General features: G+C 42.8%; 1 protein-coding gene across 5 annotated transcripts in view; it reads right to left on the bottom strand.

The window, feature by feature from the left end:
• The window catches only part of MAPK8 (mitogen-activated protein kinase 8), a 125,929-nt gene that overhangs the window by 7,199 nt on the left and 99,019 nt on the right, over nt 1–19,711 (bottom strand). For 4 of the 5 annotated variants that reach the window (XM_077823111.1, XM_077823113.1, XM_077823112.1 and 1 more), the window contains 5 exons: nt 18,975–19,046; nt 16,633–16,815; nt 11,637–11,761; nt 10,389–10,452; nt 264–341 (listed from right to left, as the gene is read on the bottom strand). In XM_077823111.1, the coding sequence (XP_077679237.1) occupies nt 264–341; nt 10,389–10,452; nt 11,637–11,761; nt 16,633–16,815; nt 18,975–19,046 (522 nt within the window). Of the gene's footprint in view, nt 1–222; nt 342–10,388; nt 10,453–11,636; nt 11,762–16,632; nt 16,816–18,974; nt 19,047–19,711 lie in introns of all 5 variants that reach the window. The other variant, XM_077823114.1, reaches the window with a different exon arrangement.

The raw sequence follows: 19,711 nt of genomic DNA, 5'->3' as shown, positions 1-19,711 counted from the left end.
TGTCCCAAAGCCTTGCTTCATGGGGGTGTTGGGAGGGGTAGTTAACTAATCTCTGTATAGTGCTTTACATTTCCAAAGCAGAGCACCAGCATCAATTATCACCACTGATGAAGTGAATTAGCTGAAAACAGCTTCTGCCAGAGTGTTCTTGAAATTCTAGAGTCATACTTTGAGCTATATTAACTATTACTATTTGATCAGCTTTGCGCCTTTCTAGCTTACCACATAGATCAGGCTTGTACAGTGCTTTTATTGTAACCAACCTAAAGGGGCTGGTTGTCCACGTATAACCCCGTTCTTGGTCCTTTCCTCCAGGTCCATGACCTCCTTGTATATCAACTCTGTAAACATGACAAAAATAGTAGTTATACCAATCCAATACTTCAAACCGATCATTTTAATAAGATGTGCATTCATCATTAACATTCCAGTTTCATAGGATTATTACTCTTCAGAACTATTTTTAGACAATATTAGACTACAAAGAAGATAGCAAAGAAAGGAACATATTTAGAACTGAAAGTGATGCATCAGTTTACAGCACCATTCTGCTGCAAGGTCAAAGGTTTGGAGCTCACAGAATGCACTGAAATTGCTCACCGCTTGGTAGCTGATTTTGTCCGGGTCGGTTTGAGATGGAGGACGTCGAAGTAGAGCCACGAGGCTGAGGCAATCCATTCACTCAATGTTATGGAGGCCTCCTGCACAGGTGAACAGGTCTGATGGAAGAACAAGGAGCGCAGAAGGCCTTATCTAGCTGGGATTAGGATGGCTCAAGGCAACATTTTTGAGAAGAACTAGTACCCAGCAACACCACGATTCTTTGCTAGACAGACAGACTGTGTTTATATAAGTCCATAACTATCCCCTTGGAAGCACACTTGGGGTTACGTGCCAAGTTACAAGACTGCTCTGCATCAGAAACCATAACATTTCTTGAAGAACAAATGTTCCCCTGCCCCAACCCCATCACGGATTTTCCTCACTAGTGCAAATTCATGCCATGGCCAAGCCTGATGCACTGAATGGTGTTCAAACAACCTAAGTGTCGAACGTTACTGGTGCTGGACTACCCTCCCTTCCCAGATATCTTTGCCTGAAGGATCCTGGATGATAGCTAACCAAGGCAGTCTCGTCCAATCTTTTTTTCTTAGCAGAGGCCTAGCCATAACTTGTTTGAGAGATGCTGGCAGATAACCCTATCTGAGATGTGTGGACAACCCTTTCCAACAGGAGGATCAGATATTGATCAGCTACAATATCCACAGATCCAGGTCAGATGAGGGTGGGCACAAGGACACTGGCTGAGACTCACTAAGGGATAGCGGTATAGCTGTACCATCCCAATCTGAAGGTCACCATAAATATCCAGAAGTCACTCTGGATCAGATCATCCTTTTCTGTGGTGATTAAAAGCCACACACAGGATGAAAAAGATGCCTCTAAAGTCAGCAAGGGGTGCTCTAGGTTGATAAGATGGCCAACCACCCAGAGGAGGTTTTGGCTGGGTAGAAGCACTGGTAGAAGAAAAGGACCAATACCTTAGATGCAAATTGTCAGTGACAGACTAAAAGCGGCAAACTGAAGTGATTTCCGAGTGCAATATGGAGGAAGGAATTGTTTAGGAGCCACTATCAATGGTCAGAGACAACAGACTGGGGTAGCATAGCAACCCACGTGGCTACCCGCACTTGGCACTAGGCCAGGACAGAGGTATCATACTGTGTTTCAAAGCACCCTTGGAGGTTACATCAGTCTCCTTGGGAAGCTCATAACTGCACATCTCTTACCTCAAGAGGGAAATGGAAGAGCCATGGCCTCATTCTTGAGGTGATGGTGATCAAACCAGATTAGCAGAGCATTTGCCTTCCTTTCTAGCTTGGCCCCCATGTTGAAGACTATGTCCAGAATCTAATGGAAAAGGGCTCCAGACTATCTGCGGTAAGCCTTTGGTTGGCACAAGGGCTATACATTCTTATGCTAGCAGGTCAGAGCTGGCATCTGCATGCACAGTGAAATTCTCCGGGGTGGACCATGAAGCACCCCTCCTACTTCCTTCTCTTTCTGGCAGTAACGGTTGAACTTTCTCCCAGGTATTTTAAGCACCTAAAACGGTACCAGTCTATTCAATGCATTATATTCGCATATTAAATGTAGCACTTTACACTTTATTGCTTCTCTGGATCCATCTTAATGGATCCTATCACTAATCCTATTAAAAACCTCAAACAACTGAAAATTAACTAGAAATTTTAGATAAACAAGCAAACTCTGCAAGTAGAAAAACATGGTTCCAAGCCTACTTGCCATGGCAGAGGAACAGGTGATGGTTATGGTGTGGGACCTTCTACAACTTTACTTTGACAGCTGAATCTGCTATATGATGCACAGGGTCAAAGGGCTCAAGAGACACAGCACGTGACTCATGTACAAAAGAAAATGCAGGCTGCTCTGAGCTCCTGCTAAGTGACTCTGCAAGATGTAACTGATAGGGAAGGAACTTTGTGCCTGTTATTCCTCAACACAAGGCAGGACTACTTTCGCCGAGTCTGTAACCTGAAGCTGTCCAAATCCTGTCATATGCTAGATCACAAGGTCCAACAGGGGAGGGGGCATGGGTTGGGGGCAGGGTATTCTGGTTATTTGTAAAGGGACTTTTCTAAACAAACAAACACAAACATTTACCCCTGCCTGCTCACCAGTGCAGTGAATGACACAAAACCTAAGAGCAAGAAATCTAGGACGCAGCAATGAAAGTCCCTTCTTTGTTCTTTCAAGCTTTTAAAACCACAGAGATTCGGTAATGCATTGAAGGCAATTGTCAACAATAGAGGCTTGGATCGAGGACTTCTTTCTACCAAGTTTGCATTCAGACCTCATCACAAAAGAGTGAGTGGTGTATTTACTGTTACATAACGTAGAAATATATACACATACATGTGTACATACACACACACACACACTCAAGAGGATAAAAGTGTGACATTTGCAATCAGCGGTCTTCTGATTTAGCAATCAATTTTGATAAACTTATGGAGGAGATACAGAAAAGTGCAGATCTATAAGAGGTAGCTGCCACTTGCTGCAAGCATATTCTTTAAAATCCAAGAGATACAAGGTCATTGAGAACAATATCGCAAAACCTACCATAATGTTATCGGCTGTATGACTAAAGTCATAAGGTTAGTATCAACTAGGTAGTATACAGAAACAGCAGATGAAAGTACCTCTTTGTTGCATAGGTTCTGTGAACATACAATGGGTTTTGTGCAAAAAAATTCAATAGTAGAGGCTTTACAGAAGGCTTCATGATCATGCATGCAAGTAACCCAGAAAGAATGTATAGGCTTTAGTCACTGCTGTGGTGCTACGCCTTAGTATTGCCATAGGTATAGCTATTGACGTCTGTGTGGGTGCAGATGTTTAACTGAAAGAAAACACTGGCCTACATTTACCTTCCGCAAGTAATGCTATATGTGCGAGAACACGATCTTTGTGACAAACACTGGGCCTTTTGAGGTAAGGGGGCACGGTGGTATATCAAGAGTCATGGGCTTTGCAACTCACAGCAATGCTGCTCCTTTTTTTTGTGTGCTAAATTTGGCTCTATATTTGTCTTGTAGTTGAGGGTGGTTTTCAGATATTACTGAAAGGTTTTAAAACAATTTGTTGTAAAACAGATTTGACCTCTTAACTTCCCATGACAAACAACTCAAAAATAATTAATACACTGTTTTTTTCCTTCAGCTAAAACTGTGACATCTCTATTTTGTGCCACAAAAAGTCATGACTTTCCCCATTTTTTCCCCAATGATAACTGATTAGTCTCATCTACATGGAACCAAAAATCCACCTTTAATAGCAGAAGTGTATATCAAATTGCAGCGTTTACTTTTGCTGAAGAAAAATTCTATTCGAAGAAACAGCTGAGGAAGCTCTGTAAAACTAAAGGTGGCTGAGCCTCTTTCAGACAATGCAAGTGACGATAAGAAGCAATTGAAGCAAGGAGAGATTAAAAACCAAATACGGCGTGACAGGAGAATATATACGAACTTGGTATTAAGAAGCGAGACTGCTATCAGAAGATTAGTCTGGACGTAGGCCAATGCTTGTTTCCTTAAAGAGGAAAATGCAAATGAACACACTAATTTTCCCCTCAGGAGAAATGTAAATGAACGTATAAACACCCTATAGAGGAAGTAGGGTTGATATTATGGCTACAGGAGAAAGCCTATTGGTATGCTAAGTTTCCTCCCATCTCTTTTGTGGATCACCTGCATTACTGAAAAAACTTCTCTTAGTAGGGAGGCTTAGTTGACTCCCCCGCCAACCTACTCTTTGCTCAGGCCTTGGCTACACTTGCACGTTATAATGCAATAAAGCTGCCCAGAGCGCTCTAACTCACTCCCTGTCCACACTGGCAAGGCACGTAGAGCGCTCTGACTCCCTGGCTAGAGCGCTGCTGGTCCTCCACCTCCCCGTGAGGGATGAGGTTTGCTGCATAGTGGGTGAGACGCTACAGCGTCAGTGTGAACGAGGAGTTACAGAAGCCGACTGCCCTCCAGAAACGTCCCATAATCCCATTAACTGAAGTGGCCTCTCTTGTCTTCGAGTACAGGAGCAGCTGCTTATCAGCTCCGAGAAAAAAAACAAACAGCTAATGTTTGCTTTGAGTGAGAGAGAGAGAGGCGGGGGAGGGAGGGGGGGTCTGTACTTACAAGACAGCATGCTGACACACTCTCAGCACCCCAAAAACCCACTCTCTCCCCCCACATACACACAACACACTCCACCCCACCCCCTGCCCATTTGAAAAGCACACTGCAGCCACTTGAACGCTGGGATAGCTGGCTGTAATGCACCACTCCAATACCACTGCAAGTGCTGCAAATGTGGCCACAACAGTGCGCTATCAGCTGTCAGTGTGGACAGATTGCAGCGCTTTCCCTACTGCGCTGTACGAAAGCTGGTTTAACCCAAAGCGCTCTACATCTGCAAGTGTAGCCAAGCCCTCAATCTGCAAAGCTTATTGTTGACACACCACAAACTGGACCTGTTCCCCCAGAATCTCAGCATGCTGCCTCTACAGGAAGCAGGGGAGAGTTTAGGTTTCTTGGTGGTAGGGAGGCCTTAGAAGTGGAGAGTGAATACTTTGCCACTACTTTCCCGAAGCATTTTAGAACTGAGAAGTTTTACCACCATAACAGAAGGTCATGAAGCAGAATACGGATGTGCACCCAAGCCTAGGAAAGTTACTCCTCTCTGACAACAAGTGTTAGCAATGGCTGTAGCTGACTTGCAAGGTCTTGTCTACCTTATGGAATTTTAGGGGGAAAAAATATTCTCACCAATTTTCCAACTTTGTTTCATCAGTACTGGTGTTAGTCCTCATGTAGACATGTACAAGTCCAGCAATACTCTAGGCAGTGAGAACGGTCGCTTTCTTTTAAATAAAAAGCTACCATGTTAATTAAAACTTGCTCCTTAGAAGGGTTAACTAACACGGCAGTAAACGCCTTGTCCACTAAAAGATTCCCCTGAGTGCAACTGAATGAAATGTTTACTTACAGTGACTGTGGTTCTTTGAGATGTGACAGACGTGATTCCACTTAGGTGTGTGTGCGCCCAGGAGTACTGGTAGAGGGGTGGAGTTCACACCTTGCGGCAACAGTCCCCTCCGCTAGTTACATGAGGCGGTGCTGCCCTGACCACCCGTCGGTTCCTTCACTCCGAACACTTGAAAATGAGACTCCAATGCAGAAGGGACAGAGGGTGGGTCCTGGAATACAAGTCTGCATCACATCTTGAAGAACCAGAATTACAGTAAGTAGCCATTTCTTCTTCTTCAGGTAGATGCAGCTGTGTATTCCTTTTAAATGACCCAAGAAGTACCATGCCCCAGGAGGAGGGGCTCAAAGTCTACCTAAACAAGGACTGCAGGACCGCTCTAGCAAAGCTTGCATTCACCCTGGGCTGGAAGATGCGGTTATGGCATAATGGTTCGTGCACATATAGATCAATGACCACACAGCAGCGCTGCAAATATCCAATATGCAAACGTCACTGAGGAATGCTATGGATGTTGCTTGCACCCTCGTAGAATGAGCTCGCTCCTGCTCAGGGGGGGAAGCCAAAGCTATTTCATATGCAGGATGTTATCCCTTTGGAGACTGTCTGTGAAGAAACAGCTTGACCTTTCATGTGGTCTGCATATGACACAAAGAAACTAGGGGAAGAATGAAACGCTTAATCCTGTCCAGATAAAAAGCTAGACATTGCCTGACATCTAACGTATGTAGACACTTCTCCAGAGACGAATACAGCTTGGGAAAGAACACAAGTAAATATACCACCTGGTTCAAATGAAACTGAGAAACCATTGTAGACTAAAACATAGGATGCAGTCATACAGTCACTTCACCTTTGGAGAATTGTATATAAGGAGATTCTGCCATCAGAGCCTGCAACTCTCAACGCTCTCTTTGCAGATGTTATTGCTACCAGGAATGCAGTTTCCTGACACAAAAGCAGAACGGGAAAAGATGCCAGAGGCTTGAACGGAGGTCCCATTAAGGCCACTAGGACTGAGTTAAGGTCCAACAGAGGGTCCAACTAAGTTAAGGTCCAACTGGTTCTTGGACTGGAGGATGTAGATGAAGGTGTCCTTATAAGAATCTTGCTACCATGGCACTGGAGAAGACTGATCTTCCCTGAACGGGGGGATGAAAAGCTGATACTGCTGCCAGATGCACTCAGTGAACTAAATACAAGCCCCGACACTTGAAGGTGCAGCAGGTACTCCAGAATGTCCTGGACAGAGGACTGAGCGCAGGGTGCAGCCGTGGTTCTGAGTGAGTAAGCTGGGATGGGGAGGAAGCGGTATGGAAGGCTGAATAGAGAGTGTGAGAAGGTCAGAGAAACAGCACTGCTTCGGCCATGTCAGGGCAACGCGAATGATCTTAAGGATGACCTGAGGGATGACTGGGATCGGGGGAAAGGTGTACAGGAGAGCCAACTGCCAGGTGAGGTGGAAAGCATGGGACAGGGAGTCTGGACCAAGGCCCCCTCGGGGACACTTCCTGTTGTCCTGTGGAGCAAACATGTCAATTGTGGGAAACCGCAAGCTGCAAAGGTGACTCAGAGGACACTTGTCTTCAGGGACCACTAGTGACTTAGACACAAATACCTACTGAGATGAATCCGCAAGATGATTCTGAACTCCAGGTGAGTGAATGGCTGTCAGAGTAATGAGAGGTTTCAGAGTAGCAGTTTTCCTCAGTGCAGAACTGCCACAGCCCAATCATCTATAGGGAGAACAACCTGGAGCGTGCTCCCCCTTGTTTGTTCACATAACACATTGCGGCGGTATTGTTGGTGAGCATGTGAGCCTCTGATACAGTCCTGAAAAGTGTGACGTGCATTGTAAATGGCCCAAAGCTCCAGCACACTGATATGGACTGAGGCCTCCTGCGCTGACCATAGCCTGTGTGTGTCCCCCAACTCATCTGGGAGGTGTTGGTAACAACTGATCTGGTTGGTGAGGGCCGGACAAAGGGACCAATTGGCAAACATTCTCTGGATGCTGGTTAGCAATTTGCATCTGTAAGGAAAAGGAGGTGTAAATCTTCCTGCCCAATTGCTTAGAGTCCCTATCCTTGGGTGGTTCTGTTGTTCACTGCAGTTACAACTAGGGACTTTGGTGCTGGCCAGGAGTAAAATCCCTCAGATCCCTGCACAGGAACAAAATAGCACTTTTCCAACCCGCTTAGCTGCAGGTGGTACCAAAGCCGGCATGCTCCAGAAGGTCTTAGCAGGTTCAAGGAGCGCATCATTGATAGGGAGGGAGACTCTCCCAGAGGCAGACGGCTGCAGGCTATCCACTAATTTGTGGTTGTTCTCTTGCAAGAACTCCACTTGGATACCAAGAGAAGCTGCTACCTTGTGAAAGGTATCGGTATGCCTTAAAATCCTCCAGGACCAAAAGAGGAATGAACCAGGCAGCACAGTATTGTCCAGAGACAAAGAAAAGGCCCTTAACTGGGCTAAAATTGGATCCTGTTCCAGGGGTGACAGATCTGGATGGGACAACTCTGGAGGCTCCACAGGGAGGAGGAGTGCTGGTGCCTGGGCTGGTGGAAGATCGATGGTCACCACCACAGACGTGGCTGGTGATCTCGCCTTTGAGTGAAACAAAGAATGGGACCTCCATGACCAAGGAACATCCCACAGATTCCATGGAGGCCACTGGCATGGATAAGAAATTGGTGGCCAGTAGGTGCCAGGCCAGGGGCCACTGTCCCAGCCATGAGATGAGCGCCAATCCCAGTACCCGTAACAGTCCATCGAAGGCCCCCAATGCTCGTCAAGCAATGGACAATGGGGGGAGGACGACCCTGACTTGGATGCCAAGGAGCCTCAGGATCACTGGGATGAGGGCAGAGCGAGATCAGAGGCAGCAAGTAACCAGTCTGACTTGTCCATCATCCAGAACTAAGCAGGAAGCAGCGCTGCCACTGGAAGCAGTACCGTTGGTCCTGAGCAAGCTGGTGCCAGAAGTGCTATCAATCCCAAAGTCAGCAGCGGTACTGGAGTGTTTGACAGCACCAATTTCAAGGGCAGCGAAAGCTGCCACAGTAACATTTGCAATGCTGACTGCAATGGTGCTGAGGAGATTCACTGTACCCAGGTCCCCCAGACCAATCCCAGTGCTGGCCCTGCTTCCACAACCATGAAAGGGGAACATGGGGGTCCAGTGCCAACTGACCCAAGGGTCCAATGGCTTGAGTCGACAGGGTTATAGATGACACAGCCCTGACAAAGTCCTGGAATAAGGGCAGGTCGGGGCCGAAAAGTAGACAATGTGCAGCTGACATGGAAACAGTCAGTACTTGCATCTACCTTGTCCGTACCAGATTCAATGGACAGGCAGAGGCCAGAACCCAAGTCAGCAGTACAGGGTTTCTAACCTCCCTACTCGGTACCAGGGAAGGGTTAGAGGTACCCACACCATCCTGCGCACTGGCACCAACTCTGTGCTAGTTAACGCTTTTCCTGGGGGAGGCGGAAGAGGTTCCCCAAGACCTGGAGCAGTCTCGATCGGTGTTATCTGACCTTTTCCTCCATGCAGATAACAGGGAATGTCTCCTCCGTTTCTTCAGAGTGTGCCTGCTCCTGAACACAAAACAGCTTCACTCTTGGAACCTGAAGGCGATCTCTGACCTGATAAGGGCTTTGGTTCTGAAGCAGGCCACATGGCTTGATCAAGCAGGTGCTGCTTTAGGCAAAGGTCCCGAGCCACTTGAGTCTATTTCTTGAACGATCCGCAGATTGCACAATGCTCTTTAACATGGGCCTCGCTGAGACAGCAAGCACCATGTGGAGGGATTGCTGGTGGGGATCACACTCCCACACGAAGGACAACATTTAGCCTCCGTAAGAGCATCACTGAAGAAACTAAACTAATAAAATTAACACTAAGCTAACGCTAAGGGTACTACTTCACAGTATATATAATAAGAAAAAACGAAACTAGCTGAAGGTTGTGAGGTTAAGACCACACAGAGCCCTGACTCCAGCCACAGATGGTAAGAAGGAACTGAGGGAGGGTTGGGGCGGCACTGCCTCATGTAACCAGGGGAAGGGTTATGGCCACGAAGTGTGAATACTTCCCTTCTCCGGGTACTGGTAGGCAAATTTCTTAGCTGTGTGCGCACACAGCGCCCCAAAGCCGAAGTGGAATACTCAGCTGCATCTACTCGAAGGTGGTGTGGTTTCCCTAGTTCAGATATGGACCATGTGTAACCAGACCATTTCAGGGAGCCTAATTAAGGAATAAAACCATTCCCAAAGCCATGGTTCAATCCTTCAATCACACTTCCAGAAACAGTGCTGAACATGATCTTGTCCTTAGCTACACTTGCAGTTAAAGCACACTCAGTGCCAGGTCAGCTTCACTCACAGCTGACACCATTATCAGCAACAAGTAATTTTCCTAGGTTAGACCAGTGCCAAGGGTGAAAGCATGTTCTTTATCTCCTGGACCAGGGCAATCTTTACTGGCCAGAGACCCAACCATCTTACCTGATGTCTGTATGAACTTGATCTATGCCATGGAAGAGAACTACTGTACCATAACTGTGCCTTTAAGAAGGCTCAATAACTAAACTTAATTAGAATTGGAACCATGCTATGTGCAAGTCACTTAACATATGAATTCAGAAGAGGTACAATAATGTAACCTTACCATATACTTAAATATTATGCAGGTTTCTGAGCTGTGAAGGACACAAGCTGCTAGTCATTCCAACTTCTTAACAGAACTCCGGTAACACAATAATCCTTGTATTGGATGTCAAGCCCCAAAGACAAATTTAAAACATTGTTCTTACCTTTCCATTCTTCTATTGTGTGCTCTCTTTCATCTAACTGCTTGTCTGGTATCTTTGGTGGAGGCTGCAAACAGAATTGATGCATGATAAAGAACTCAAACAACTACAGTGAAATGAAAGGGAAAATGCACATCACCTAACCGGAAGGCTGTTGTATGAAGAATAGCTTTCAGAATCCCAACCCAATCTTTTAAACATACAGCATCATGTCTGACCAAAACTGTTAGAAACATAGTGGTTGAGAGTTCAATCCCTGAGGGGGTCATTTAGGGATCTTTGGCAAAAAAAATTGGGGATTTCTCCTGCTTTGAGCAGGGGGTTAGAGTAGATGACCTCCTGAGGTCCCTTCCAACCCTGATATTCTATGATAGTCATCTCATGTCTGGCCACTTTTCTATACTTCATGTGATGTTTCAGACGCCTAGTGATTAATAGTTTTCCTCGCATTGTTACAGTTATGTTTGACAAAGGTGGTTAAATGGAGACGTATCTAGGTACAGCATCTTCCATGCCTGACTGCCCTTTTGCCTCTTTGGGACATTTACTGTAAATATTCTGTAGAATTCTAGTTGCACCATTTACATGAAATCCTGTTTAGGATGCTGAAGTGTCTTCTTCAGTTCTTACTAGGTCACAGCCAACTACCCCTTCTTTTCAGACACTTATTTTTCATCTTATTTCAATAAACTAGAAGTTAATTGTTTAAAAAGTGATATATTTTTATGTTTCAACTAAATCACATTCACCAGTGGTGATATTTGACAGCACATGCTCTTACACTAGAGTTTTGCCTCTGGCTCCTATTTTGTTACTTAGTGTTGAGATACTACCAAATTGCCCTAACTAGTAAAAATATCTTCTTCCTCTTTTCTTACCCAGGAGTCAATGGCTCATATTCCTGGTAAATGTAACAGGTATGCATAGGAATGACTGAGGCAAATATTTGGTTTAATAAATCCAGGGCCTGATTTTCAGAAGATTTAAGTGTGATATTTGCATGTCTTATTTGTAGGTACAATCATCATGATTATGCATAGAAATACAGGTGAACCACAACTGCCTGAAATTTTGGCCCCTAGAGAGAAAATTCTAACAAACATATCTACCAATTTCAGCTATAATTCTGACAGCTGCAGGTCAGAAATGTAGTGCATTATTATGGCAAGCAACTAAACCAATCACCACATTCCAAGTTTGCTTTCTTCCGTAGAGTATCCCATTATCAAGAGACCACAGCCAAGAACTTACTGCTTCTGCTTCAGATGGATCATACCAGACATTGATGTATGGGTGCTGCAGAGCCTCATCCACAGAGATTCTTTTAGAAGCATCTATAACCAGCATTTTTGATAACAAGTCCCTTGCTTGACTGGCTGCAAGAGTGAAATTTTCTGTTTAGGTTTATGCTGAATCCACATTAGACAATGTTTTAAATCTTATGAACAGACACACTTAAAAGGCTTAGCAGAGAGCAGACAAATTACAGTTTTAAGGTCTGCACAGAATTCAGGATTTAGCAAAGCTGGTACTACATTAAAAAGCAAAGTCAAAATAATGAGTAAAACTGATAAGAGAGTTTTGAATTTATGTCACATGTAACAAGAACAAAATCTCACATGGAAGACTAATCAGTACCTGGTCATTGTCCTCCTTCATGCAAAGGAGGCAACATGACAACTGGACATGTTTTCACGTCTGATAAGTTTTATTGATACATATATCGCCAGTGACTAGATGGATTTATTGAAATTGCAATTTCTGGGGGGAAAAAATCAGAAGCTGGACAGCTACCAGAGGACTAAAAAAATGTCCATGTGATAGAGAACATCAAACAAAGTAAAAAAGAGAAACCTGGTAACTAGTATCTGATAAGTAACTATTCCTTAATATGAAGGCTTTCCTCCTGCCCCTCCCCCCAAATAAATCTGTCATCACATCCAGGATGAGTGAATTCAGAGCAACTAAACTCTAGACTGGATTAAAAAATTGGCTTGTATACAAGCCTTGTGACATGGAGTGAAAATTGGACTAAGTATGAAAAAAGGTTGATAGATTCATAGACTTTAAGGTCAGAAGGGACCATCATGATCATCTAGTTTGACCTTGTCAAGGATGAATCCCCACTCTGGCACTTCAAGTGCAGAAGGTGGGGGCCCGCAAGGATTCTAAAAATTAATATGTGCCACTCCAGGCTTGGTAAATGCTACCACCACCCAAATGCAAAAATCCTCCTTGGACCCAGGAAGGAACACTTGGGAATTCCTCCCTGTGGGGTACCCTCAAGCCCTTTCACCCCCCCACCCCTTTGGGGAAGAGCTGAGAAAGAAACAAAGGAAATTAGCTGTGCTACCGGCTGATCAAACAACATACACAAACCTCTTAGGACACCAAAAATCCAATCCTGTTCTTAAAAAAAAAGGTAAATTTTATTAAAAACAGAAAGGAAGAAAATACATCTGGAACTTAGGCTTTTGCTAGATTTTAAAATAGCAATTCCAAAATTAAGCACCCAAAACAGCTTTCTTGGGCTTTAAAGGTTACAAGCAAACAAAAACATCTGGGGTTAGCACAGGGAAGTCCACAAGCCTTAAAAAATAAACAGAAATAAACCTAATTGCGTCTTTCTAAACATTCCTAATTTATTTACATATTTGGGGGGTTTCAAATAAGTAATTCTAGGAAAAATCTAATGATTTCTCATCCCTGGCTTAAAGCTGTTTATAGCGTAGTCATAGCCCTGACTTTGCTCTGTTCCCCTCCTCCCCCGAGAACCACCACAGACATAAAGGGAAAGCTTCCTTCCCCATTTTAAAAAGTCCTAGCCTTCCCATTAGCTCTTTTGGTCAGGTGCCCCTTTTCTTTACCTAGGGGATTTTTTTAACCCTTTGCAGGTAAAGCAGGCAGATAACAGCTACCAAGAGGGATTTTACAGCTAAGTGGCTGGCTGGGTGTCCATAAAAGGGAGCTTCCCATGCCGCCGCCCCCTCCCCCATTTATCACAGACCTACAAATTGCAGCCGCATAATCTCTCCTACCCACCCCTGTAATAGGCTCATAATCTCTGGCTGTGTTACTGAAATCCTCACATCATGACTTAAAGGCTTCTAATTCATATCAGCAAATGACCCATGTCCCATGCTGCAGAGAAATGTGAACCTCCCCCACCCCGCCCCCAATGTCTCTGCCAATCTGACCTGGAGGGGAAATTCCTTCCTGACCCCAAATATGGCAAACAGTTAGACCCTAAGCAAGTGGGTGAGATCGACCAGCGTACTGAGGAAGAAGTCTCCAACCATACGGTCAAATTATCAGTGTTGGGTACAATGTTATTTAACATCTTTATTGATCACCTGGAGGAGATGGTGAAAAAGCAGACTAATTGGGAGGTGAGGCAGAGCAAATTCCAACCAGGTCAGAGAAACAAACCTCGAGGAGCTAAACAAATGGACAGGAAATAAAATGTGACTGAACAAGGGGAAGTGTGTAGGGCTAGTACAGCTAGGAAAAAATATCCCTATCCTTTTAACAAGCTGGATATACTAGGAAAGCAATTGGGCGGGAGCTTGCAGCGTAATATTGTGGCAAACATCTAAAAAGGCCAATGACATGTGAGATGCAACATACAGAGCCATCATAAAATGAACCTGGGATGCAAGTCACCCCCTACGTTGTACCCCTCCTGCAAAACCACAACCATAGGGGAAGGCTGTATTTAGGCATCTCAGTGCTGGAAAGAAACAGAATGGGTGAGAATTCACAGAGTCGCTAAAAAAAAAAAAAGCAACTAAGGGGGATGAAGAGGGTAACTGAGCTTAGTTGTGCTGGTTCACGACATTAAAAAGAAGGGAATCTGAAAACCAGTTTACAAGAGTTTGACGTGTGTAAACACTGAAGAGGGAAAGAATCATTTAGGGCTGTCCACAGAGGTAGAACTACGAGTAAAAGGGTGAAAAATGTCTAGACAACAGGGGGAAATATTTCTGACTGACTCTGGAACTGAACCATAGAACAGTCTCTCAAAATAATGGGTGGTATCCATATCACTTGAGTTACCCAGAACTCAACAGGATAAAGTAATGTAGGAGAAAGTCTCGTAGTAGCTAGGAAGTGTTAGGGTTAGGAGAGGGACACGCTAGATTATAACTTTTCAATATATAGTGCCTAGGATTCATAGATTTTAAGGCAAGAAGGGACCATTATGATCTTCTAGTCTGACCTCCTGTAGACCACAGGCCAGAGAACTTCCCCTAAATAATTCCTAGAGCAGATCTTTTAGAAAAACATCCAATCTTGATTTAAAAATGGTCAGTGAGGGAGAATCCACCACTGTCCTTGGTAAACTGTTCAATGGTTAATTACTCTCCTAATTAAAAATGTACTCTTTATTTAGGCAAGGATATTTAGAGAAAGTAAATATAAGTAAAATCTTGTAGATAGCAGGGCTAGTCATATTAGGGAAGCCATACTAAAATTCAGTTAATTCAGTATAAAAGCCTCTATCACTGCAAGTGTTTATACAATGTGGAGCTTCCAGTGTTTCAAAATTACCTCACTGCATAAATAAACGGTACAAGAAACCATTCTCCATGTGTAATCCCAGAGGCAAAGAGGAGAGTTCTGAGCATTTCAGTGTTTCCTTTCTTCTTCCCAGGAATCCTCTTACCCCTAAGTGGGCTATGGTCATAGTGCTGGTCAGTCCCTTCCTTGGCTGATAGTGGAAATGAAAAATCCCCATTTGAGATACAACCTGGGCTATCCTGAGGACAGGCAGGGGCTATAATAGTGAGCACTTTCCATCCTCCTTTGAGTCTCAAGTGACTTTTTCCAAAGCTCTGTAAGACCCGGCAACAACAGACCATATTGCTTCAAAGCACTACCAGGTTAATCATCTTTTGCTAGAGTACAAAATGCGATGAGCCCATGCTAGTCTACGGTGCTAAGTAGCAGCTAACTTCTAGCACCAAGAAATTCTTATTTCCAGAACGAAGGGATCCCAGAGCCAAAGGCATGGTTAGACAGGATACAAAAAAGGGACATACATTACATTTACATGTTATCATATATGTTACTTTATCTCTAAAGAGAAAATAATTCTGGCTACATAGCTTACAACAATTGCCTTCTTTTTTGCCGTTTCCCTCCACCCCACATTTCCTCCCTCAGCCACACCCCTCTCTAAGCAGTTTGAGTGTCAGCTATAAAGGAAAATATCTGTTTCTGGATAACAAAGAACCTACTACAAGAATACGTAGCAGTAGCTCAGGAGAAAACAAGAAAAAGGAGATAGAAGTAATCCCAGCACATACATCCCTTGGTAACAACATTTTAAAGTTTAACTCTTTAAAAGATTCATCTGATAATGGACAAAATTTATACTTTCATTCACGAGGTGTCAAATATAAAGGAAGGGTAACCAACTTTCTGTCCACAGTGCTAAAAAATCCCTCCTGACCAGAGGCAAAACCCTTTCACCTGTAAAGGGTTAAGAAGCTAGGATAACCTCACTAACATCTGACCAAAATGACCAATGAGGAGACAAGATACTTTCAAAGCTGGAGTGGGGGGAGGGGAAACAAAGGGTCTGTCTGTCTGCGTGATGCTTTTGCCGGGAACAGATCAGGAACGCAGCTCAGAACTCCTCTAAAAAGTTAGTAAGTAATCTAGCTAGAAATGCATTAGATTTTCTTTTGTTTAGTGGCTGGTAAAATAGCTGTGTTGAATGGAATGTATATTCCTGTTTTTGTGTCTTTTTGTAACTTAAGGTTTTGCCTAGAGGGATTCTCTATGTTTTGAATCTGATTACCATGTGAGGTATTTATCATCCTGATTTTTACAGAGGTGATTCTTTTACTTTTTCTTTAATTAAAAGTCTTCTTTTAAGAACCTGATTGATTTTTCCTTGTTCTTAAGATCCAAGGGTTTGGGTCTGTGTTCACCTGTACAAATTGGTGAGGATTTTTATCAAGCCTTCCCCACAAAAGGGGGTGAAGGTTTGGGGGGATGACATCTCCAAGTGGGCTCTTTCCCTGTCCATTGTTTAACACACTTGGTGTTGGCAGCATAGGGTTCAAGGACAATGCAAAGTTTGTACTTTGGGAAAGTTTTTAACCTAAGCTGGTAAGAATAAGCTTAGGGGGTCTTTCATGCAGGTCCCCACATCTGTACCCTAGAGTTCAGAGTGGGGAAGGAACCTTGACACGAGGCTACTACAATATGAAAAATGATACAACATACATGATCTTACCTTTAAGTTTGTTGTGCTCAGAATCAGCTGGGAAAAGTACATCTGGGAAGAGTTTCTCAAAACTATATCCAGCATATTTAGGTCTGTTCTCCACATAAGTCCGCACTGTTGGCTGCAATTTCTTCATGAATTCAGGGCATGGTGTTCCTAGCTGCTCAATAACTTTATTCCACTGATCAATATCTAAGGTCAAGCAGCTAAGAAAAACATAGCATGGCTAACATGCAGCATAAAGGCTATGTTAAAACAATACAAAATATCTAACAGAGATGAAGGTAGCAGGCCATAATAAATAAAAAGACACTATCAGCTTGTTCAAGAGAACAGTGATGATGAATAATTGTAAGCTTGGCTGAAGAGCAGTGCAGCTAATATTGATTTTACCCATAAAATATCCAGACCTGCCAAAGGATACACTTGTAGAAAGTACAGGGAGTTAAAAACCCACTGAGCTAAAGCAAATCTCAAATATAAGTTTAACAGAAACCTACCACGTTTACTATTTGTATAATTGTCCAGAGAGTTGAATTCTGTTTGATTCAACTCCCAAATATGCTAAGCATCATTAAGGCATTAGAGAGAAAAGCCACTCATTGGTGTTTTATCTATATACTCAATAGCCTGACTCAAGCTCTGGCTGTGCAACACATGAAGTGTGTACTAATTAGGAGAGAGGTCACATTTGGGCAAGGTAGGTGTGCACAACAGGGTTGAAATCCTGGCCCCACTGAAGTCAATGGGAACTCTGCCTGTGTTCCTACCCACTTAAGTGCTAGATACTACAGTCATGAGCACATTATAAAATGCCTATGGAATACAGATGTATCTAACAAAGCCCCATAAATATATTGCAGTTCTCATTTAAAATGTCATAAGTGCAAGAAAGTTCTAATTCCCACAATAAGGCATAAAATGAAAGCCAAGTGTTCAAACTTGAATGAACAAAGATCAGTGCATAAATAAGAGGGGCCTAATTTAGCTCCCTCTAAAGCTAAACAAAAACTGGGACTGTTCAGCAGATGTGGGGAAAAAAAAAGAAGCTATTTTTATTAAGACACCTTAACCTTGGGCATGCATATTTCAAAATTTGGGCCCTCGAGTCTTAACATAACAGAAAGTGTGTCCAATTCAATAAGGTACTTGTTGTGTTGAAGTATGCAACAAAACCCACAGAAGTGAATAAGATTACTCATGTGCGTGAAGTTAGATATATTTAAGATGTATTTAAGAAATTAGGCTGAATCAGGGCCAGTGTCTCAAATAAATAACTGCAGCCCCGACAGTTGGATAATGCAGAGCAAGACCGATAATTCTGTTCCTATCTGGAAATATTGGAAATAAAAATGTAAGGGTTTGGGCTTTTCCCAGTAGCTTTACCTTTAAAACCAACAAATCTGGAATTTAATGCTTGGTTTAACCAATGAAATTAGTCAAAAGGGTTTGGGGGAGGAAGTGAACAGAACTCTGCACAAACAAAACTTCTGACTCTTAGTAATGTTTACTGGTGATGCAGATTCTTTCAGTCCAGTTTCCATCTAACAAGTCCTCTGCTGGAAGTATCTTTAATATGGCAATACCCAGAGAGAGAGACAACAACTCATTCACTGAATGGAAACACAGGTCTGGTAGGTATTTCTAAAAGATGCTTTGAAGATTCACTTTTTACTATATTTTATATTATATATATATAGATTTATCTATCAATATATTCAGCTATCTAAGATCATCATCTCTGGAGCTTTCCTTTAAAGTAGCGTACAAAGCGTAACCTGAGACGTGACACAAGCCGGACTGGTTAGGAATTTTTTAAATGTCCACTTACAAACACAAAAAGCAACATTGCTGAAGTATTTAGACAGTAGCTGAGATTAGTAGAATAGTAGATCACTCCACAAAATGTTCAGTTAAAAAGGAAAATCAAAACATATAATAGGTAAAGCACTGTACAACAAAAGAAGTCCAACTTAATTATTGCAACACCCAGAAGCAATGGATAGGCACTATATAAAAATCTAAAGTGAAAATAAAAGGGTAAAAACCTCAGTGTGTCCAAGTGGATAGCTTCTCGTCTCTCTAAAGTTAGTCTGCATGAATTGCTAAATGCAGCACTGCAAGCTACAGTTATTTACTTTGCTTTTTTAAAAATGATATTCCCATAAACAACTTTGTGACAATCAAAATTAAAAATCATGAACTCACAAATGGTATTTTGAAACAGTAATTTAAACAACGTTGTAGCAGTCAGCAGTGGAGCAGACAAAGTCTACTCTGACATGGACCTGAAATGCTGCTGTATGTTTTGGACCTTTCAAAACTACATCCTAGGCCAAAGGTAAGGATACGATCTGTACCAGGAAATAAAACACCACCTTTGATCATTTCTCCCATGATGCACCCAACTGACCAAATGTCAACTGAAAACAAAATGCAATGACATTAACATAAAAAGGTAGTTATTAAAATAAAATAAAATTAAAAAATAATCCACACATACGTGAAGTAATTATAAAAAAGCAGTGTACAATGGAAATGAGTGAGGATGAATGTGTGCTAACTACGGTACCAGCAGAGACTATGTCCTACTGCTAGATGCAGCCTGAGTATAACTGAAGTTCTTACCTCAACAATTTTTGAAATGTATCACAAAAAAATTCATGTCCATTTAAGAAAAAAATTGACCCATATGCATTTTCATGAGAGAACATTAGAACATTAATCACCTAACTAATTCAACCTGCTGCAGAAGCACAAGGATACAGTCCCTTCCTGGAAAGAGGATTTTGTGGCAAACCATTTCGCCCATAATGCACCCCACAGACCATAAATCCACTATGTTTGTAGCACAAAAAGAAGGAAAAGCAAAGCAAACGGTCATTTAAAATTAAAGAAGCATAACATGACTGCATCCTATCAACTGCAGACAGCACAGGAAGGAAAGAAAGAAATCATCGTGGTATTAAGCAATGAAACTATTTTAACACACAGTATCTTTAAGGATGATCTTTTCATCTGGCTCATAAAGAAAAGTCAGAAGAATAGCCTTTTGCTTAAAACACTGTCTAAAGATAAAGTGAGAGAG

The sequence above is a fragment of the Eretmochelys imbricata genome, chromosome 7, assembly GCF_965152235.1.
Source record: "Eretmochelys imbricata isolate rEreImb1 chromosome 7, rEreImb1.hap1, whole genome shotgun sequence".
Taxonomy (NCBI): Eukaryota; Metazoa; Chordata; order Testudines; family Cheloniidae; genus Eretmochelys; species Eretmochelys imbricata.
Note: the sequence above shows the minus strand (reverse complement) of the source record. Positions and strands in the feature narration are given on the sequence as shown.